General features: G+C 39.6%; 1 protein-coding gene across 1 annotated transcript; it reads left to right on the top strand.

Annotated features, from left to right (window-relative positions):
- The first annotated feature begins 14,007 nt into the window (after positions 1-14,007).
- On the top strand, positions 14,008-17,764 carry LOC148426581 (DOMON domain-containing protein FRRS1L-like). The gene is made up of 5 exons (XM_088409409.1): positions 14,008-14,545; positions 15,081-15,165; positions 15,552-15,690; positions 17,219-17,465; positions 17,538-17,764. The coding sequence occupies exons 1-5, from the start codon at positions 14,353-14,355 to the stop codon at positions 17,708-17,710; spliced, it is 837 nt and encodes a 278-aa protein (XP_088265535.1). The 5' UTR covers positions 14,008-14,352; the 3' UTR covers positions 17,711-17,764.
- Positions 17,765-19,002: the final 1,238 nt, after the last annotated feature.

The following is a 19,002-nucleotide window of genomic DNA, read 5'->3' on the forward strand; positions in this document are numbered from 1 at the left end:
TGGTGTTAAACCCGCAGTCATGTTAGCTTTGCTCAGCCTCCCACACATGACCTCAGACTGACCGTGTACCAGGTTCTTTTTTTTTTGTAATCCCCATTAGTTAATTAATTTTTTTTTTGGACATATCTATATGGTAAACAAAAAATACTACTACTACAACATTTTTGGCACTCTAAAGCACCCTTGCCAGCCTACATTTTAACATTGCATCTGCACAGTTGATTAGTAGTGATGTGTTCAATGAAGCACATATGATTTTTTTTTTTCAATTCCCTCGAGGAGCCTAGCTGGTGCTCCTCGTTGAAAGGTACACATTTGTGCAGTAGAAACGTATTCAATCTTTGAGCCGAGACTGCCATCTAGAAGAATCCAAATATATCACAAGTGCCTCATGAGGCTTCATTTGTCCATCACTGTTGATTAGGCCGATTACTTACTCTCAATATCTGCATGAGTGCAGCAAATATTTTAAAAGGCCTGTAGCGTGGTATTTTCAACTTTACACAATTAATTTTAGTTGATGCGTCTGATTATGTTTTTCTGCACAGTGACGGGATGAGTGCCTTAGCTATCAAGTATTTTTCGTATTCAGATATATTATAGAAAACATAAAATATTTGCACCAAAAAAATTGGTGAAAAACAGTTGGAACTTGTTCTTAAAGGGATAGTGTGTAAGATTTATTTTCATTCCGGACAGCAGGTGGTGCTGCATTTACCATCGTCCGTAGCTATAACAAACATGGCCGCCTCCGAGAAGCGCCATCCGCCATGTAATACCATTTTTGATAACTAGGCCTATGATTATATTTAAAACATACTTCCAAACTGAGGTACTTGAATCACTCAAAGACTCATTTCAGCCCTAATGGTGTTTCGATTTCTTAAGTCATTTTCAACTTCCTTAAATCCTTCTTCTGAGCGCCCTTTTCATGACATCTCACTGCACTGCATGAGTAAGGGCCTATGTTGACGTTGGGCTGTACGGGTCCGGTATTCGATTAGTGTCGTAACAAAATTGTTTTCTCTGAGAGCGCAGCAAAGAGCAAGAATGCTCAGAGACGCGTGAATGGAGGAAAACAAGACTTTAGGGGTGTTTTTGCTGAGGAAATAGCATTCTATAATATGGCTTCGAAAGTTACAATTTGCATGATACAGACACTTTCAAACATTTCCTTTTATTTTTATATTTCTATTAAATATTGTATGATGAATAAAGCTGTCAATACAAAAAAAAAAAGTAACTTTCAAGAATAACAATATAAGCGGATACCGGATGACAACCTGAATCATAGAACGTGCTAAAGCAAAAGCCGATATCTTTGTATTCACAGCTCGTCTTTTAAGAGGTGTTTATTTGAGCGCAAAATGTTTGTAAATTATAATTCACACTTTACTGCCCCTGTAAATCATGGAAATCTACTAAAATCCCACCCATAAACATCAAAACCGTGCATCCCTTCCACTCGCAAAGACAAAACGTCTCAGATACTGATAGCACATAGCAAAGTAATGATTTACTGATGCTAAATAAAAGTATATGCTCTGTTAAAGATCACAATAAAGCATTTATGATCTCTGATAGGAGAATATTTTACACACTGGAGGCTCTACAAAAATAGTTTTATGGCCCAGCAAGGAGAAACGTTACGACGCATTCTGGCCTCTATGTTGCAGTTTAAAACATCGTATAGCTTCAAGATATAACTCGCAGTAGCTTTATTCATAAAAGTGATTATTTTACAAGAAAATCCATTCGGTATAACAAAGAAGGCAACAGCCAAACACTGTGAAAATTAAATGGACAACAAAGTATGCTTCCAGTGTGCGCATGTTCTTCCTATTTAATCTGTGAATGTATTATCTTTCTGCATTTACTGATCAGCTAAGAAGCATCAAAGTTCATCTCGTTATTTAATACATTGACGCCTTGTCGACAGAAGGATAACGATAAAATACAATCAAATATGCCTGACGAATTGTATTGTTTAGTTTTATTTATTTAGTTGCATGTTTATTGCAAGTTCTTTTCTATCGTGAATGACAATGATGCAAAACTACTCACAGTTTAAAACCTGACAAAAACTAAACATAAAAACGATCACTAATAGCTGAATAATAATCTTTACAACTATGTTTGTATATAATAGCATTTTTTATTTAGCATCTCCAGAAGGTATATCGCATAGCATTATCTGTTTTATTTCTGACTTGTTTGCTCTAAAATGAAATCGCTAATTGCGATGCACTTCTTCATGAAGCTTTGGCAAAGAAGTGAAATTAGCACTTGCAATTAACCCTTCTGCAGTAATTAGTCCATTCCTTTTAACTTCACATCAAAGGAATTTCAAATCAAGACACTAGGGTGCTGAAATTTCACCCAGATTGTCACGACAATATTAGTGGAATTTGCCAAAATGACACACAAATAGTCATATACAGGTTAAGCATTAAGTTGATTCATGTTCCAATTAATTTGCTCTTAATTTCAAAATTAAAATACACTTATTTTTTTTCATGTTCGAGCATATATTAGATTTGCTGCTACCTGCCTAAAATCTCCCCATACCCCTGAAGAGCCTTCCCCCACACCCAGTGTTACTCATATCTCCATTTGTGAACCACTGACCTAGATAAATGAAAATCAAGTGGCGCCTTACGAGCCTTTTTTTTCATTGACTTATGCGCAAAGATTTGTGATTGTCAAACTAAACATAAAACAAAAAGAATTACGGTAATGGTAATAGATCACAGGAAATGCCATAGATGGGCTAAAAATTGAATCTACTTGATGGAGTTAAGATTCTTTAAGCAAGTGATGCTAATGGTGGAACAACACATGCATAGAGAATATAAAAATACTTACCTATTGTGTGTCCCCCGACCGAAACACAATCTTAACAGCAGTTGTGAAAGTCTTCTTTGTTTGACTGCATCATAGTGGCCACGTCTCACACAAAGGCCGGCAGCTGGATCTTCATAGTTCACTCACATGTAATATTTTGTCAAGTGCAGTGGTTCTCGAATCAGGTTCTTAAATCTACATTTTCAATGGCACTCGTTTTCAAATTAAGAGCAAATAGGTTGGAACATAAAGCAACTTATTGCCAAATTATGTTAGGTCTGCCCCCCTCCAATTTTTTTTTTTACTTCAATCGTTCTGTTTAATTACATGTCTAATAGATGTTAATAAACTAAATCAACCCAAAAAACTTTTCCTTAAAGATTTTCTTGGTTTAAAAAAAATGAGTGGAAAATAGACAAAATATATGAATATAACAAATCAGTTTTAACATAAACATTCATAGCTTGTGCAATAAAAAAACAGATTTTTAAAAGTATCAATCCGAAAAATAATTAAGCTCATTAATTTCAATTTGTTCAAAGTAAGTGGACTATCTATTAAAATGACTTGATCGAGTTATATTTACTGTTTTGCCCAGCCCTGAATTGTGTTATATAGTAACTCCTTTTTTGATGGTTTTTTTTTTTCATTTTTGCACTGTTTCAGGAGTACTTGGCTAAAAAAAAAAAATCATAGAGGGTACATAATTGAAAAAAGGTTGCGAAGCACTGGTCTAAGGGAATCCACGGAGTGATCTGGTAGAAGGTGTAGGGGGAGGTGGCGAGTGAGGCGACGAGAGAACAGACCTCCCGTTGAACTTGGCTGGCTTCCAGCGCTCATTTTGCCCGTTAAGCTGCTGCAAATCTATCAGTCACGCCGGCTTTAAACAAACACATTAACATTTGAGAGCGCTTGCTGCCTACCCTACACACACCTACACATTTCCACGCACACACGCAACCTGTTTAGCTCGGTATTATTCTTTTTGTCCTCTTAGGCATGTTCTCAATTCATTTGGCCTGAGGTACGTGTGTGTATGTTTGTTGGTACATTTTTGGGTCGGCGTAGATTCACACTTTGCACACCTGTGGCCCAGGAGGTTCTCACAGACCACAGGTGCGACACCACACAGCTGGCAAACACTCACGGGTGGGTGTCAATCACGATGTGAAGGTGTATGTGAAATACAGGGACGGAAAGACAATACCTCGTTATGATCGTTGATGCGAGCGTGCGTTGTGTTTGTGTGTGTGAGCGCGCGCGTCCGAGTGTGCGCGCGCGTGTACACCCAGTGCCCGTTTACATCCTGTTAGATTGAGCTGTCAGTCGGCAGGCGGCAGATGAAGATTAATGGAGCGAGCAAACAATAAGAGGCTGGCAATGATCATGAATATGCTAATGGTCGTTATCCATACACACTCGGAACCCGGCGTGTGTACAGTGTTTGCGAGATGGGAGGTGATGCGGGTTACGCTTCTTCTCCCGGGATTCACACCCAAAAAAGCTCGGTGATGGACAGGAGGGAGAAATGGGGGAGGGGGGTTCCCCGTGTGTTGTTTGGCTTGAGGGGCTACACGAGTGAGTGACATGATTGGTGTTGCGTTAAAATGTTGCCAAGCGTCTGATTGAGACTACAGGGTGTAATGAGAAGCTGATTATGAGGAGAGAAAAAAAGCAATAGATGAACAGATCTATTCAGTATAGGGATGATGGGATTCTTTGTTGTCTCGTCCCATTTAGGTGGTCCTCAGGGGTCCGTTCTGTGTGCGCAGCCATTTCAAAAAACCACATTTCCCCGTCTCGCTCCCCTCCATCTGGGTCACTTGTCGTCCACTCCATCACCCGAATACCCCCGCTCTGGGGTCCCCCCTCCCACCGGGCCCCCCGGGACCCATTTGGGGGTGTGTTCCCTGACCTTCCCTGTCCTTTAAACAGGAATGCGCACCTGCATTCCCGCATTTAGCGCCACGCGTTCTGATGGAGAGCGTCATTTGCGCGTGGCGATGGATGGCGCGCGTAACGTCGCGGAAGGAAGTGGTTATGATTGGCGCTAATGAGCTCACAGGGGAGAGTCGGGCCGGCCGACTCTCAGGAGCCTCCCCGCCGAGCCCGGGCCCTTCCGTCTTGGGAGCGCGCGTGTTTGCGACAGTCCCGCTGGTCATTATACGCTCATTGTGCTGAGTTGGTTATCGGTGCTCTCCTTGGACAGGGGTAGTTAAACACTCGGATGTTGAATTACATGAGTTATGAGGCCAAGGTCACCGCTTCCGGAGCATTAAACACTCTACTAGGGCACCGGCGTCGAAAAACACGGAGGGCTGCTAACGGCAGCGGTGAGACGCGCGTGCGTGTGCGCTCGTGTGCGAGGGAGAGACCGCCTGTGTGTGTCTTATTACCATGCATCATGTGTCAGTGTTGTCCAGCAGCCTGAGCCTTGACGCCGTGCTCAAGGGGCGAGTTATAGATTACTGTCTGGAGCGGGCAGGGGCCAGGGGAGCTTCCGGGGCCCAGACCTGAGCACTGTAGGCTGGCTACCGCTATCTGCTCATCAGCCTGTCTCTGGAGGCCGCGGAGCTTAACCCGGAGCCGGCCTCTGATTAACCAGACTAATGACGCCGAGGCCCCCGGCTCCCACTTCTCAACGCTATAATCACTGCTTAAGGCCCCCGGCCATTCGCCGTGTCTATATGGAGAAAGAGCCCGAGCGGTGTCTCGGCTTAATGGCTAAGTCCACCGACAACATGACTTTTAAGGCAGCTGATGGTGTAAGCTAACACGAACAAATGGCAGTGAGGAACAACATGGCAACACCAGGTGCAACCACTCATCGATTGAGCGATTAGCGCTGTCACTATTGAATATTTTAGAATCGATTATTTTAGTCACTATTTCTTCGATTGCCCAGGTCGAGTGGTTAGCACGTCCGCCGAGTTCAAATTCAGCTCGCCTCTGCCCTCCCGTGTGGAGTTTGCATGTTCTCCCCGAGCCCGCGTGGGTTCTCTCCGGCACTCCGGCTTCCTCCCGCACTCCAAACATATGCATGGCAGCTGTATTGGACATACTAAATTTTCCTCAGGTTTGATTGGGTGCGTGAATGATTTTTCGTCCCTCTGTGCCCTGCGATTGGCTGGCAACCAGTTTGGGGTATCCCCCACCAACTGCTCGAAGCCAGCTGGGATAGGCACCAGCAAGCCTGTGACCCTTGTGAGGATAAGCAGCTACAGATAATGGATGGATGGGCGGATTTCTTCAGTTTATCATATAATCTGGTAACAATTGCAGTGTATTGCAAAACCATTTTCCTTCCGATTGCTATTCATTCTTAATTATTTATTAAAAACAACAAGTAAGCAATATCACATGAGTGAGACCGATGGTGTACTCACCAAAAAATTTTAAAGATTTAGTTACTGATTCTGTCATCACTCTGTCAGTCTACTTTCTTGAAAGACTAGAAAAATGAAAGAATAATTACTGATGAGAGGTTGTAATCAGAGATTTAAGCTTTAAGTGATAGCTCTAAACGATTACTCGATTATTAAAATAGTTGTCGATTAATTCGATGAAGAATTACGTGTCTATTAATTGATTCTTTTGTAAAAGCTATAATCAACTCATGAATAATCACAAATGACCTCTAGTGACCTTGTGGTGACTTCTAATGACCTTGAACCAACCCTGGAGGTGATCAAAAGAGCTGCTACCTTTGCACACGCTTGCCAGCATTCGCCCCTCAGTAGGAAAACAACTTTTACCATTTACTAACGAATAGCCAAAAATCCCTTCGCCTCAATTTTGGAAAGGCCGGTCAGCGTTTGATATTTAAAAATGAAACAAAAGCTTAATTAGCAAACATTAGGTTATTGGTATTATGTGTTTCTTGTCAATCTTGTTGCAACATGTCACAAGTGGCATGCTGTACAATGTGCCTTTTCAGATACTAAAACAGATTAGCCCAGCTCCTACGTCAATGTTGCTGATCCTGCTTTGTGAAAATTTGGTATTTAAGAGATTGCGGGAATAAAATATCGCTTTGGGCCCCACTATAATACCGCATCTTCAAAATACTTTTATTCTTCTGTCATTTGCAGGTCCTTAGGGTGGTCATCACCTTTGGCACTGTTGGTAGCAGCTATGGCTTAAATAGCTTTGTACTGTAGATAAGCAAAGTCTTTGTTGTGAAATGTGTACACTTCGAACAGGCAGTTTTCTTCAAAATTAACTTTTCGTCACTGGCCGCATCTTTTTGTCTCTATTCAAAAAATCTGGCTCCTGAGAAAATGATTTACTTGGAGTGCGTAAACAGGAAAGTTTGCTCAAACCCTTTCAATACCGCGTATTCACATTTGGGTCGTCGGTAAGCGAAAGGTCGGGTACACTCATGACGTCCTTCCCGTTTTTGTCGAGGAGGGCGACTATTTCATGTTTTGTAAGATTCCCCTTAAAGGTTATCGTTCTGAGGAGTGTAAAGAGTAGATTTCTTCTGACAAGAGTTCGAAAGGGGCCGGGGGCCACAATGATAAATAATAAACGCGTTCAATATTTACCACCAAAAATCATAATGTGCGTGGGAAACGCCGACTACTGCTGAGGTGTTTATCTCCATGGACTGTGGCAATCATCTGACACATTCATAAGAACTGTTTGTACATTAGATGTAAAAATGACACATATTTGTTCAAAAGCCAGGTTTTTGTGCTATCATTGAGAACAAGATGTCTTTTCGAACCCTTTTTCGCCATAAACGGGACATGTATTTTTAGGTGAAAAATAACAACAAACAACTGAAACACAACGATGTATATTACGTGATGGTAGCTCAACGACTGACCAAGATGAAAGTCAAGTCAAAGTGTAGAAACAAGTTACTAAGTACAATTAAATTCTTACTTTGCCGTCCAATGAATGTCATAAAATAAGTACTAAGTTAAGACAAAGAACAAGGTCTAAACAACAAACAAGTAACAGGTATGAAGCCTAAGTAGAGATACCTACAATAAATAATAACCTAAAAAAATATGAGCCCATACACAATACGACATTGCACACTGCACAGAAGCCTTCTACTTGTTCAAGTGAATGCCCGAGCGCATCCCAACTAAACAGATACGAAGTCTGCCTGGAAGTCTGCCTGGCAACACACGTTAGCTGAATTCTAATCGGCTAAAAACTCTACACTAAAATGGCAGCACTTGTTTGAGTGTAACCATATGGATAAAATATGACACGAAAAGAACAGAATATGGAGAATAATTTTCTATATAAAATATATATATATTTAGTTAAAAAAATGACTTTTTTATAATTATTATAATTATGATAATGTCAGCTTATATTAGGCCTGCAGAGAAGGCCTTGCTGGCCCTGACAGCCTGCCACTATTTTTTTTATATATGTGTGTGTGTGTGTGTGTGTATAAACTGTTAATTCAAATACACATATAGGTTTTAGTTGACTGCTTAAACACTTGGCACTTAAACTTAAGGCGTGCGTAGACTTTTTACATCCTCCAAATGGTCAGTTTTCACTTCAAAGAGCATTTTGTCTGTGTAGAATATCCAAGTCAATTTTTTGTGAGCGTGGCTTCTAGCACGAGAGGCTGCAGAGGAATGATTGTAGTCGAATGTACGCGCGCATGCGAATGAGGTTGACGGCGCGGTGTTTACTGTGTGATGATGGACGTCTCATCTGTGCTTCGCTTATCACCAAAGCAAACATTTGACTGACGATGGAAGCCTTCAGCGTTGCCTACACACGCATCCCGCCGGAGAAACTTCTCCAAACCCAATGATGTATGCAAAGCAAACAAACACGCGGCAACCTTTGTGCTATCACAAAGCGTTGCGGCCGTAAGCGTCTCCAGGTACGCCCGCTTGGATGCGAAGCTTTGAAGTGTCTTTGCGGCTTGAAGGTGGGGCATGCCAATGGTGCTCATTGTCCTGCGTGATGAAAGTGGGCTCTGACACATCCCAAATGAAGCCCCGAGGGCCGGAGCGCCGGCGGCTAGATCACAGGCCTGCCTCATGACTATCGGAGAGCTTAGCCGCAGAGCGAGGAAATAGCGAAGAGTCGAGTCAATAAGCCATTTCGCCTCGCTTCTAACTGATGCTCGATGAGGAGGGAGGACACCCGTCTGATTTATTTTATGAGCCGCTCGAAAGAAACAAAGGTTCAAGTCTTTATCTTATCACAGGAATATTTATATGGGATGAATTTATGAAAAATGAAAAGGCTCATTAAAGCACTTTTGAAAGCTGGAAGTGTTGGGGAACACATATGACTTATCTGCACGTGGAGAGCGTGGTTAAAAACGCTCGGAAGGTATTAAAAATGCTAAAGAGATTACCGAAATGATAAATACAAGTGAAATGACAGAACTATGATATTCTTAAAACCAACTAATAATCGAAAATAATTTCAAAACCATACATCATTTTGCGTATGTGGCAAGTGTTTTCATGTAGTGACATTCAGTTGTTGGCTTAATATTTTGTACTTGTTTTTGAATGTCAATGGGAATCATATTTGTTTGTCTTTGGGTTAGTTCAAGTGTCATTAATCTTTTTGAAGGTAAGACACTTCTTGGGTATGGATTAATGCCAAGAGCTAGCAGTTATTGAAATTTGTATTGAAACAACAAACTATCTTGAATTTTTTTTTAATTGAATGGTTTTGACACCAAAAGCCATTTATAGTCGTAAAAAGTTCATGTTTTGTCTATTATTTGGTGGCTAAATGTATTTACAGATAAAAATACTTTCAACTGAACATGACATCACATGTGCTCAGGTAAGGACCAATCGTGGCTCAGCTTGAAAAAGTCACATGACTATGCTCAGAAATGAGCTGAGTTTTGATTGCCTGAGCTATAAACACACGCAATGTCATTTTCCATTCACCGCAAGTGGAAATGTGTTTTTAAAGGTATTATTGTGTGTGAAAATAAATAAGATCGAAACAATTATCAGTCAGGGCTCACCTTTTCACCGTGTATGGTCATGTTACCTTCACAAGCTTGTCATGATTGGTTCTCACGTTAGCCCTGAGTATCTGTGATGTTGTTTTCAGTTGACAGTAAATGGTAAAACGTGTCTTTAAAAGTTTTAATTGTATCGACATAATTTAGCTAACAACTCTTGATGAAATAATTTAGCTAACAATTATTAACTTTTTAATTGCTAAAAATGGCTTAGTATGTTTAGTGTCCTTTTAATGATATGCTGCCACAATTGTTTTACAGAGATAATAAATTCTCACAATAGTTGACAACACAGGAAAGCGAAATATTTGCTCTTTATGTGCCGATATTTATTTATAAAAAAAAAAACAACACACACACATTATTCTTAAATGCAACTTTTTCTTGCCATACGGTTTAATGAAGGAACACATCTTGTTTGTTCATAAATTAATCATTTTTAAATCTATAGTAGTAAAATAGTGTCATTCTTAATGTTATGTTTCCTGTCTTTATTGTTATGAAAGGTTTCATGTAGAAATTCAACTTGTAAAAATTACAACTTTCTCAAAAAAAAAAAAATGGGATGAAGGAAGTAATGGTTATACAACAGAAAATCATTTGACAGCATTTTTTTTTTCATTTATGTCGTCGTCACCCAGCAGTCCCATGCATGATTATGCCTTCAGCCAGTGGTTCTTTTCCTGTTTCCTGGTATGTGAAGGCACCTCAGGGGGTGCGTGAGATACTCCACATATTTTGAATTATGTGAAAACTGTAAAGTACAGTCCATTTTTCTTTTTAAATTAAAAGCAAATTAATTGGAACATGAATCATCCATCCATCCATCCATTTTCTGTATCCGCTTACCCTCAAGGGTCGCAGGCTTGCTGGTGTCTATCCCAGCTGACTTTGGGCAGTAGGCGGGGCACACCCTGAACAGTTTGCTGGCCAATTGCAGGGCACACAGAGACAAACAACCATTCATGCACCCAATCACACCTCAGAACAATTTAGTGTGTCCAATACATCTGCCATGCATGTTTTTGGAGTGCCCGGAGAGAACCCATGCAGGCTCGGGGAGAACATGCAATCTCTACACAGGAAAGCCAAAGGGATGTGGATTTGAACTCGGGCCAATAGAACTGTGCTAACCACTGCATCTCATAGCCACTGAAACATGAATGAATTACTGTATTGCTGAATTGTGCAATGTGTTTCCCTGCTACGATTATTGCAACTCTACTCCGATCGCAGATTTTCATTCATGACCATTTCATTTATTACCATATCTATTGCAGTTTTACCTCACTCTTTGTCTTGATATTTTTCCTTCTATTTTGGACCAGACATAAATAATTTTGAGGATCTCAATGGATATATGTGTTTATTTTTTTAAAGGAACCTTATTTTTGAATGCCTATATCTTAAGTATTTTTTTTATGCAGATATGCATCATTCATTATTAGTGATCCAATTTTTCCAACAGATGAGTTTGACATAGACAAATGTGAAAAAATGTATCATCTGAAATTTTTGAATAAATTGCACCCGGATAACCCCCTAAAATGTAGTTCAACTCAGTTTAAATCTTTTGTCATTATTTTTTTTTCTATGAAGGGGGTTACGGGGGTACATGACTGAAAAAATATTTCACAGGAGGTACAGCACTGACAACGGTTGAGGAGCAATGCCATAAATTGCTGCCGCCTGGCTCTATGGAGGTTAGCAAACAATGCTTTAAACATTTTCCATTCCGACATGTCACTCTAGAACCAAAACAAAACAAAAAAAAACAGATCAGAAACTTCTGAGGTACCATATTCTGTGTTGCACTGTTAAACGGGTTGGTCCTTTGCAGCATCCAGGCGAGACCGGCCTGCATTTTCTTCATTATAGAAGTTGCGCGAGCTAGATGTTGGAGCAGACGACGGCTGCGGGCATCGCTCAAAGCAGCCCGTGTACGTATTTGAATGGATCTGGCGGCTATTGTTGCGCTGTCACCGAGTCGTCTGTCAGGCCCAGGAGACGGGCCGCTGACATTTAGCAGGCCGGCCCACCACCACCTCATTGTCTCTCTCACTCTCTATTTCTGTCTCTGCCTCTCACTCTCTTTTCTTGTCACTCCTTCACCGTGACGTGATGTGCAAGGAAAAAGGTGTGTAGCAGTTGTGTTAATGAGCGGCCCTTTAAGGCTATTAACTGAAGATTGCTGCGCCCTGAGTTCCTCATTATAAGCGTTGCCCTTACACAGAATGTTAATTGGGTGGCCGGTGTTTAAGAGGGTAGGGGTGCTTATGAGGAGACATAACTGAAGGGTAAACAAATTATGTTTCAGTGGATTGAGGAAAGATGAGACGTTGATCAGCTCCGGTGGCATCAGTGGAGTCAGATGATGTTATGGGAAAAACATGCGTCATATACATGCATGTGGGGTGTTGTGATGAAGTCGTTTACATAGTACTCGTTCTGCAGGTAAGATGTTAGTGCACGTAGTCGTTTCGTCTACCTTCAGTGGAACATTAGCGCCACCTGCAGGCTAGAAGCTGAACTGTGCCTTGTTAAAAAAAAAAAGGTGAACAAAAATATGAGAATTTGCAACGTCCTTTGAATGTAATGTTTCACTTTTGGAGGAACTTTGTATTTTTAAACAAACCATGGTCATTTTATAAATAAATAAACATAAATACAAGTCCAAATGAAAGTCAATTTGAAAATAATCAAGAATTGTCCCAGTGTTTCTCAAAATTATAAATTATTTGTGCATTCGCGGGGTAGTCTTTTAATGTTGGATGACGATCCCCATACATCGTAATATTTTGTTTAAATAGTGTAATGAAGATTGACTGTATTTCCCCATGAGATTAGATGAGAAATAAGATTAGGAACTGCCTGTTACAATATATAACTCGCACTCTAATTTTGCCTTCAAAACAGGAGTTTTGATGTCGCCTGACTCAAACATTGAGTAAAATTTTGACAATGCATTAAAAACACTCGTATATCTCAACTCTTTTTAAGTTTTCAGCGCATACGGCTCATGGCTATACTTTTTAAAATATGGGTTTGTAGCGTCATCACGCGGACAAACTATGAACAACAGTACAGAAGTTATAAATAAAACAAGTAACATTTTAAAACCAGATGTTTTTCTTAGTGTTAAATAAGCTGTACATTTAAGATGTTTTAAATGTATAATATATTTGTAGCAAAAAAAATTACACTATTATTTGTGGTATAAACAGTCTGTGTTGTAAATTAGTCTGATTACATATTAATCTGATTACTAGAAATATATTTCTCCGCCTATAAGTATTACGTTCTTAACCTGTTTAAATTAAAAATTCTTGTTTGTCACTTGTTAAAATTGCTGTATTCAGAGAAGCTAAACAATATGGCATTTAGTTGAACTTGAGATACATTTATTACGGTAGAACACTCTCACTTTCAATATTTTCAATTTTTTTCATTTTAAATTTCCTCCCGTTGTGGTTTTTAAATACATATATGTTATAACATTCAATGTTTTGATGGGTAAACTGATAACATATTAAAGAGGCAATAAGGAAGAAAAGGATTGATAAATATAAATGTCACACTATTTTTTATTTTTTTAATTGACATATGCAGTATTCTTTTAACAATTCGGAATAAACATTCCTTGTCATTACAACATAGAAGAACAACACAACAAAACTTAAAACAATAACCAAAATATATTCAATCCTATTATTTACATACTTAAGAGACTCAAAATAAACATCAATGTCAGTTTTGAATATTTTAAAACACGGAGTGAATTTTTAAAAATGGGCTTTGTGAATGTGAAATTTCCCAAACAAAATAAAAAGACAATAATTCAGATGTCAGTGGCTTTGTGTACGAAACATGCAATTATACTTCTATCTTAAATTTTAATTCTGTGTTTAGTTTTTTGAAAAATAAACTCCACTATGTTTTCCCATAACTTCACCCTAAATCAACACTCACAAAAAAGATGACTCACACTTTCTTGAACAGACCTACTAAATGTACATTTTTCATCCAATTGGATAAATCTCGAGATATTTCAATTCGTCGGGTGTATGTTTTATAATAATTTTAAATGTATTTCTCTGTCTATTAGTAAATGCCTCATTATTGTAGTCCAATCACGGTGTGTGGTGACGTAACTCCCCCGTATGGGAAGCCATGTTTGATGGAGAGAAGATGGACCAAACCATTTCATCCCGAGGTTCTCGCCCATTAATACAAGCCTATCTAAACATAACTCGCTCCAGCGGTCATCGCTGTCATGGTTCCGAATAGGATCACGACCCTTGTGTGTGGATTACCCGGCGACATTACAAATCCTGCTAATTTTCTTTTGAGCTATCCTCTTAGGGACCCCCCCCCTTCTCCCCCTCAATTAGCGCGATCTTGCTAATAAACGTTGAGACGACGAAGATGAACTCCTGCGACGGGATTCCAACAAAAATGAAGCTCCGCTCTGACGTATAACCACTTTTATACTCCAGTATTGTATTTCATATCGAAATCGTAGAGCGACCATGATTTTTGCGCTGTGGCCGCTGCTGATCCACGTCATCGGACGGCGAGGGGTCGCGCCGAGTCCGACCGACGAGGGAGCACTGCGGGCCGGCCACGGGGACCACGGAGAGCCGGGCCACCAGGAACGCCACAAGGACTCGTACAGCACCTTCGCCTCGGAGTTCTTGGAGTCCCGATACCTCTCGGATGATGGTGAGAATCCCCACTTTACATTATTTATAGATCGATGTAGATGTATGTTTACATTGCAGAAAAGGGGATTTCAGCACCCAGGCCAGCTCCCTTTAAGGATGCACACCCCCAACCCCCATTGCTGCGTGCCATTAAATGTAATGATGTCCAAAGGACTTGGACGGTGAAGTAACTGGAAACAAGTTTTTTTTTTTTTTAAATAAATAAATAACTAAATATATATGAGAAGAAAGGCTGTCGATGTCGCATAATCATGTTAAGACAATCCCCACAATCAATTTGAAAATATAATATGATTAGTCTTGAAGTAACAATAGATGATACCTTTTATAAGCGGGGTTTCACAAGCTGAAAAATGGCTGTACGTTCTCTGAAGAAGCTTGATTTAAATGCCATAGTTCTGTCAAATTGCTTCAATTAAAGATGGGAGTAAACTATTTCTTCATGTGTGGTAGTTTTGTGACTACTATTTATGTTCATCGACAAGCGTGTGTGAAAGTATTCTATACAAAATGCTGATGCAGCATATTTACAGGTTATCCTTTTCCCACCGCGCCACCAGTGGACCCCTTTGCCAAAATCAAAGTCAGTGACTGTGGCGTGACCAAAGGATGCATCAGGTGAAAGCAAACGTTTTTTTTTTATTTTTTTTTTTATTAATTTCCCAAGTAACCACACAATTTCCCCTCTTAAAGGGACACTGTGCAAGATTTAGACCGTTTTTCATGAATAGGAATAAATTAAACAATTATAAATTTCAAAAACTTACAATAAATGTGTTCTTTACGACCAACAGTAGGTTTTAAATATAATCGTAGGTCTAGTTATCCTGAAATTATATTCCATTGGGGGTAGCACTTCTTCGGAGGCTGCCATATTTGTTAAAACCACGGAAAATGGTAAATGCAGCACCTCCTGCTGTCCATAATGAAAAACGGTCTAAATCGTACACAGTGTCCCTTTAATATATCTGTAACTTCGGAGGACTTATGTGTTTTGTGTTTAGGTATGGAAAGCCTGGGTGTGATGCAGAGACATGTGACTATTTCCTGAGTTACCGTCGCATCGGGACCGATGTGGAGTACGAGATGAGTGCTGACACTGATGGCTGGGTGGCCGTAGGTTTCTCCTCTGACAAGAAAATGGTGAGCCCAAGTACTTTTCTTTTTTTCAAGTTGCACTTTCATTTTAAATTTCATCTCTTGTTTTGGGATTTTGATTCGAGTATTCTGACATTCTGGTTTTACTATCTATCAGACCAAGAATCCTACCAATATTTCAGAATAATGTACTGTTGTAATGTTCATCAGGGATTAAATATGGAATTAATTTCCACACTTCCTCCTTGTTTGAGAAAGAAGGCCACTTTTTGTTTGTTTATTTTTAATCCATTATCCCAACCAATGTGGCTGGGACAGACACTTTATATCAAATATCTAGCAACTCCATGTATAAATACCAGGTTCTGCAGACATGAGGAAACCGACACAAATAAATAATTACAAAGTTTTTCCACATTTGTCAAAAATCTAATTTTAAGAAAAACATACTTTTGAGGAATTAACAACTGAGATAAGGGATTGATGCTAGTGTGCACACCCATAACTAGGATTTTTTTGGATACCTTATTGAAAAGTCTATCGAATAAATGAGTATTATGATTTAAGAAAAACATGTCTGCTAAATTAAAGAACAACTATGAATATGGAGGACGAAACAAATTAAGTGGAACATTTAATAATGAATTTACATATATTATTTTAGGATAATCTTTTTTTTTACTCAAATTGAAATTGTGCAGTAGCAGACTGTTTTACTCTCTAGACACATTAGCTAGATTTTATGCATTTATATCTGCATTTGGTTTATGAAATGAAGTTAGAAGCAATTTTTGTTGTCTTAAACCACATATTAATTTGTTTGTTAAAAATGGATCAGTAGGAATGGCAGCAATAACAGTTGTGTCATTTACTTCTTGTAAACTGCCTTTGAAAAGTGATCTGACTGCTCCGCTAGCCGCTAGCTCTGATAGCATCTTGTGCTCCTCGCCGCTGCTAGCCACTAACATTGGAGCCGCTGGTAAATGCTGACAACAGGTTCTGTATAATACAATGTCAGCGTTGTTAAATATTTTTAAAGCACCCGTGATGAGCATAATTAGCAATTGAACTTGATTTGGGGACCACATAGTGTTGTTGATGTTGGCGATGAGGCAAGACACACCGGGACCTACTGCTTTTTTACAAAATAAAAAAGTTTACCCAGTTATTGATGTCCAGGTGTTATTTGGGAAGGTGAGGTTTATTTTGAAATTGGCCTTCTCGCCACGTTGGCAATGTGTTACTGTCAGGGTTATCTTACTTTGAATATTGTCACCTGAGGGAATTTTGTAGTGTTTGTGGTGTTGTTTTAGTGTTATCTTTCAATGAGTTCCCTTTGATGTGAAATGTGTTGGATGTAACGATCAAAGGATTGGCCGAACTACCGCACCATGGTTAAACGGAGGCACTCGAATACCATAACTTGTTTCATCTCTAGCTCTTGTTAAATGACACCTCACAACCATTGGCAACTTTCAAAGCGCCCCATGCTAACCCAAATAAAGTTTAGAAGTTTTAACAGTTTTTTTCGCACATTTTATTACCACTTTCCCATCTCACCTTTTGTCTTCAGGGAGGCGATGATGTCATGGGCTGCGTCCACGACGACAACGGCCGCGTGCGCATCCATCACTTCTACAACGTGGGCCAGTGGGCAAAGGAGATCAAGAGGAACCCCGCCAGAGACGAGGAGGGCATCTTCGAGAACAACCGCGTCACCTGTCGTTTCAAGCGTCCGCTCTACGTTCCGAGAGAAGAGACGCTTGTAGACCTTCACCTGTCGTGGTACTACCTGTTCGCCTGGGGGCCGGCCATACAAGGTGACCTTTGACCTTTTATCGTGCTTTTTTTTTTTTAGCATCATCTCATCATGACGGTCTTTTGTTCTAAAGGGTCCATCACGAGGCACGACATTGACAGTCCCCCGGTAAGCGACCGCATGGTCAGTATTTACAAATACGAGGACATCTTCATGCCTTCCACAGCCTACCAGACATTCAACTCACCCCTCTGCCTACTGCTCATAGTGGCCCTCACCTTCTACTTACTGATGGGAACACCGTGAAGACGGAGGTGCACCCACAAGATGTACTAGCAATAAAACAAGTTGCCATTCCTTTGTTTAGTTGCCATTACTTTGCACAGACATGTTATAGTAGACATTTCCAAACAAAATACTGTATATCGATGTAGTTGAACTCACAGTATACTTTAGGCAGTCATGTGCTACTGCCAATCTAAATCTAATGACAGTTATCTTTAGTTACAAAGGAGACTGCGCATGCCGGTGAATGAATTCACAGCATCTGCTTGGAAACCACCGCCAAAGGGAGCATAAAGAGATGGCAGATGGCAAATATTTCCTGGCCCATGATTAAGGGCTGAAGGTTAAAAAAAGGACAGCCTGCATCCCTCTTTCTTGATCATCCCTTTTATTTTGGTTCACATGTATGAATGTCACCCATCAAGTGATGTGACAAAATGTTAGCAGTGGCTTTTTTGCAACCAATGTATCTCAGTTACGCTTTTTATGGACATCTAACTGTTTTATACTTTATATTTTATTTCATTTACCCATTGGTTTTGTCCAACGCTATGTCTTTACAAGGAGACAGACCTAATAGATGAGATACTACAGTAATTGCAATAACTGAGAGTGTGTTGTACAATTTCTATACAGCTTAATATGTTCATGAAAATGTTTACATTTATTTTTTGATTTATTACACAGTATTACTCCCTAATAGAGAATTCAATTTCAGGGATTAGAATTTGTATGGCTGGATGGATAATAATTAATCTTTCACATCAGTATAATGTACTATATGAAGTGTGGTACCTATGGTATAAAATACCACTAAACATCTAAATAAAACATTACAAAAATGTGTTGCTTGTCAATCCCTGCACTCCCTTCTAGCATGTGTGTGATACTAGGCCTACATTTAACACGGGTACATATAACTTATATATTGTATATATTGGGCCACAAAATATTCACAGTTGAAGCATTCGCAAGTTGACTCATTTGCAGATTTGGGGGGGAGGCTTATCCCCATTTTTGTATAAAACATTCACATCTTTTTCACCGCCCCCAACTTTCTTTATATGGCCGCAATAAATGTGTGTTAATATGAGAAATGTTGCTTTACATTTGATCCCCTGCTTGTGTTGGGGTTCCACTGTACTTTAGGCTACATTTATGAATTGCAGAACCCCAAACTGTTTTAATATCACTGAACGTGTCAGCACCTTTGAGGTAGTGATGGCGCAGCATCATGTACAAATGTCATGTGGGCATAATTAAACGTAAATAAATAATAAAATGCTAATATTCCGATGTCGTTTAAAAGTCCT

Source organism: Hippichthys cyanospilos, chromosome 3, assembly GCF_059441005.1.
Source record: "Hippichthys cyanospilos isolate Australia breed blue-spotted pipefish chromosome 3, RoL_Hcya_1.0, whole genome shotgun sequence".
Lineage (NCBI taxonomy): Eukaryota > Metazoa > Chordata > Actinopteri > Syngnathiformes > Syngnathidae > Hippichthys > Hippichthys cyanospilos.

Bases quoted from the DNA above. Each gene is read 5' to 3' on its own strand.
- LOC148426581 (XM_088409409.1), top strand. From the start codon at position 14,353: ATGATTTTTGCGCTGTGGCCGCTGCTGATCCACGTCATCGGACGGCGA. The intron at 14,546-15,080 runs GTGAGAATCCCC...GCATATTTACAG, and splicing joins CCGATACCTCTCGGATGATG to GTTATCCTTTTCCCACCGCG. The intron at 17,466-17,537 runs GTGACCTTTGAC...TTTGTTCTAAAG, and splicing joins CTGGGGGCCGGCCATACAAG to GGTCCATCACGAGGCACGAC.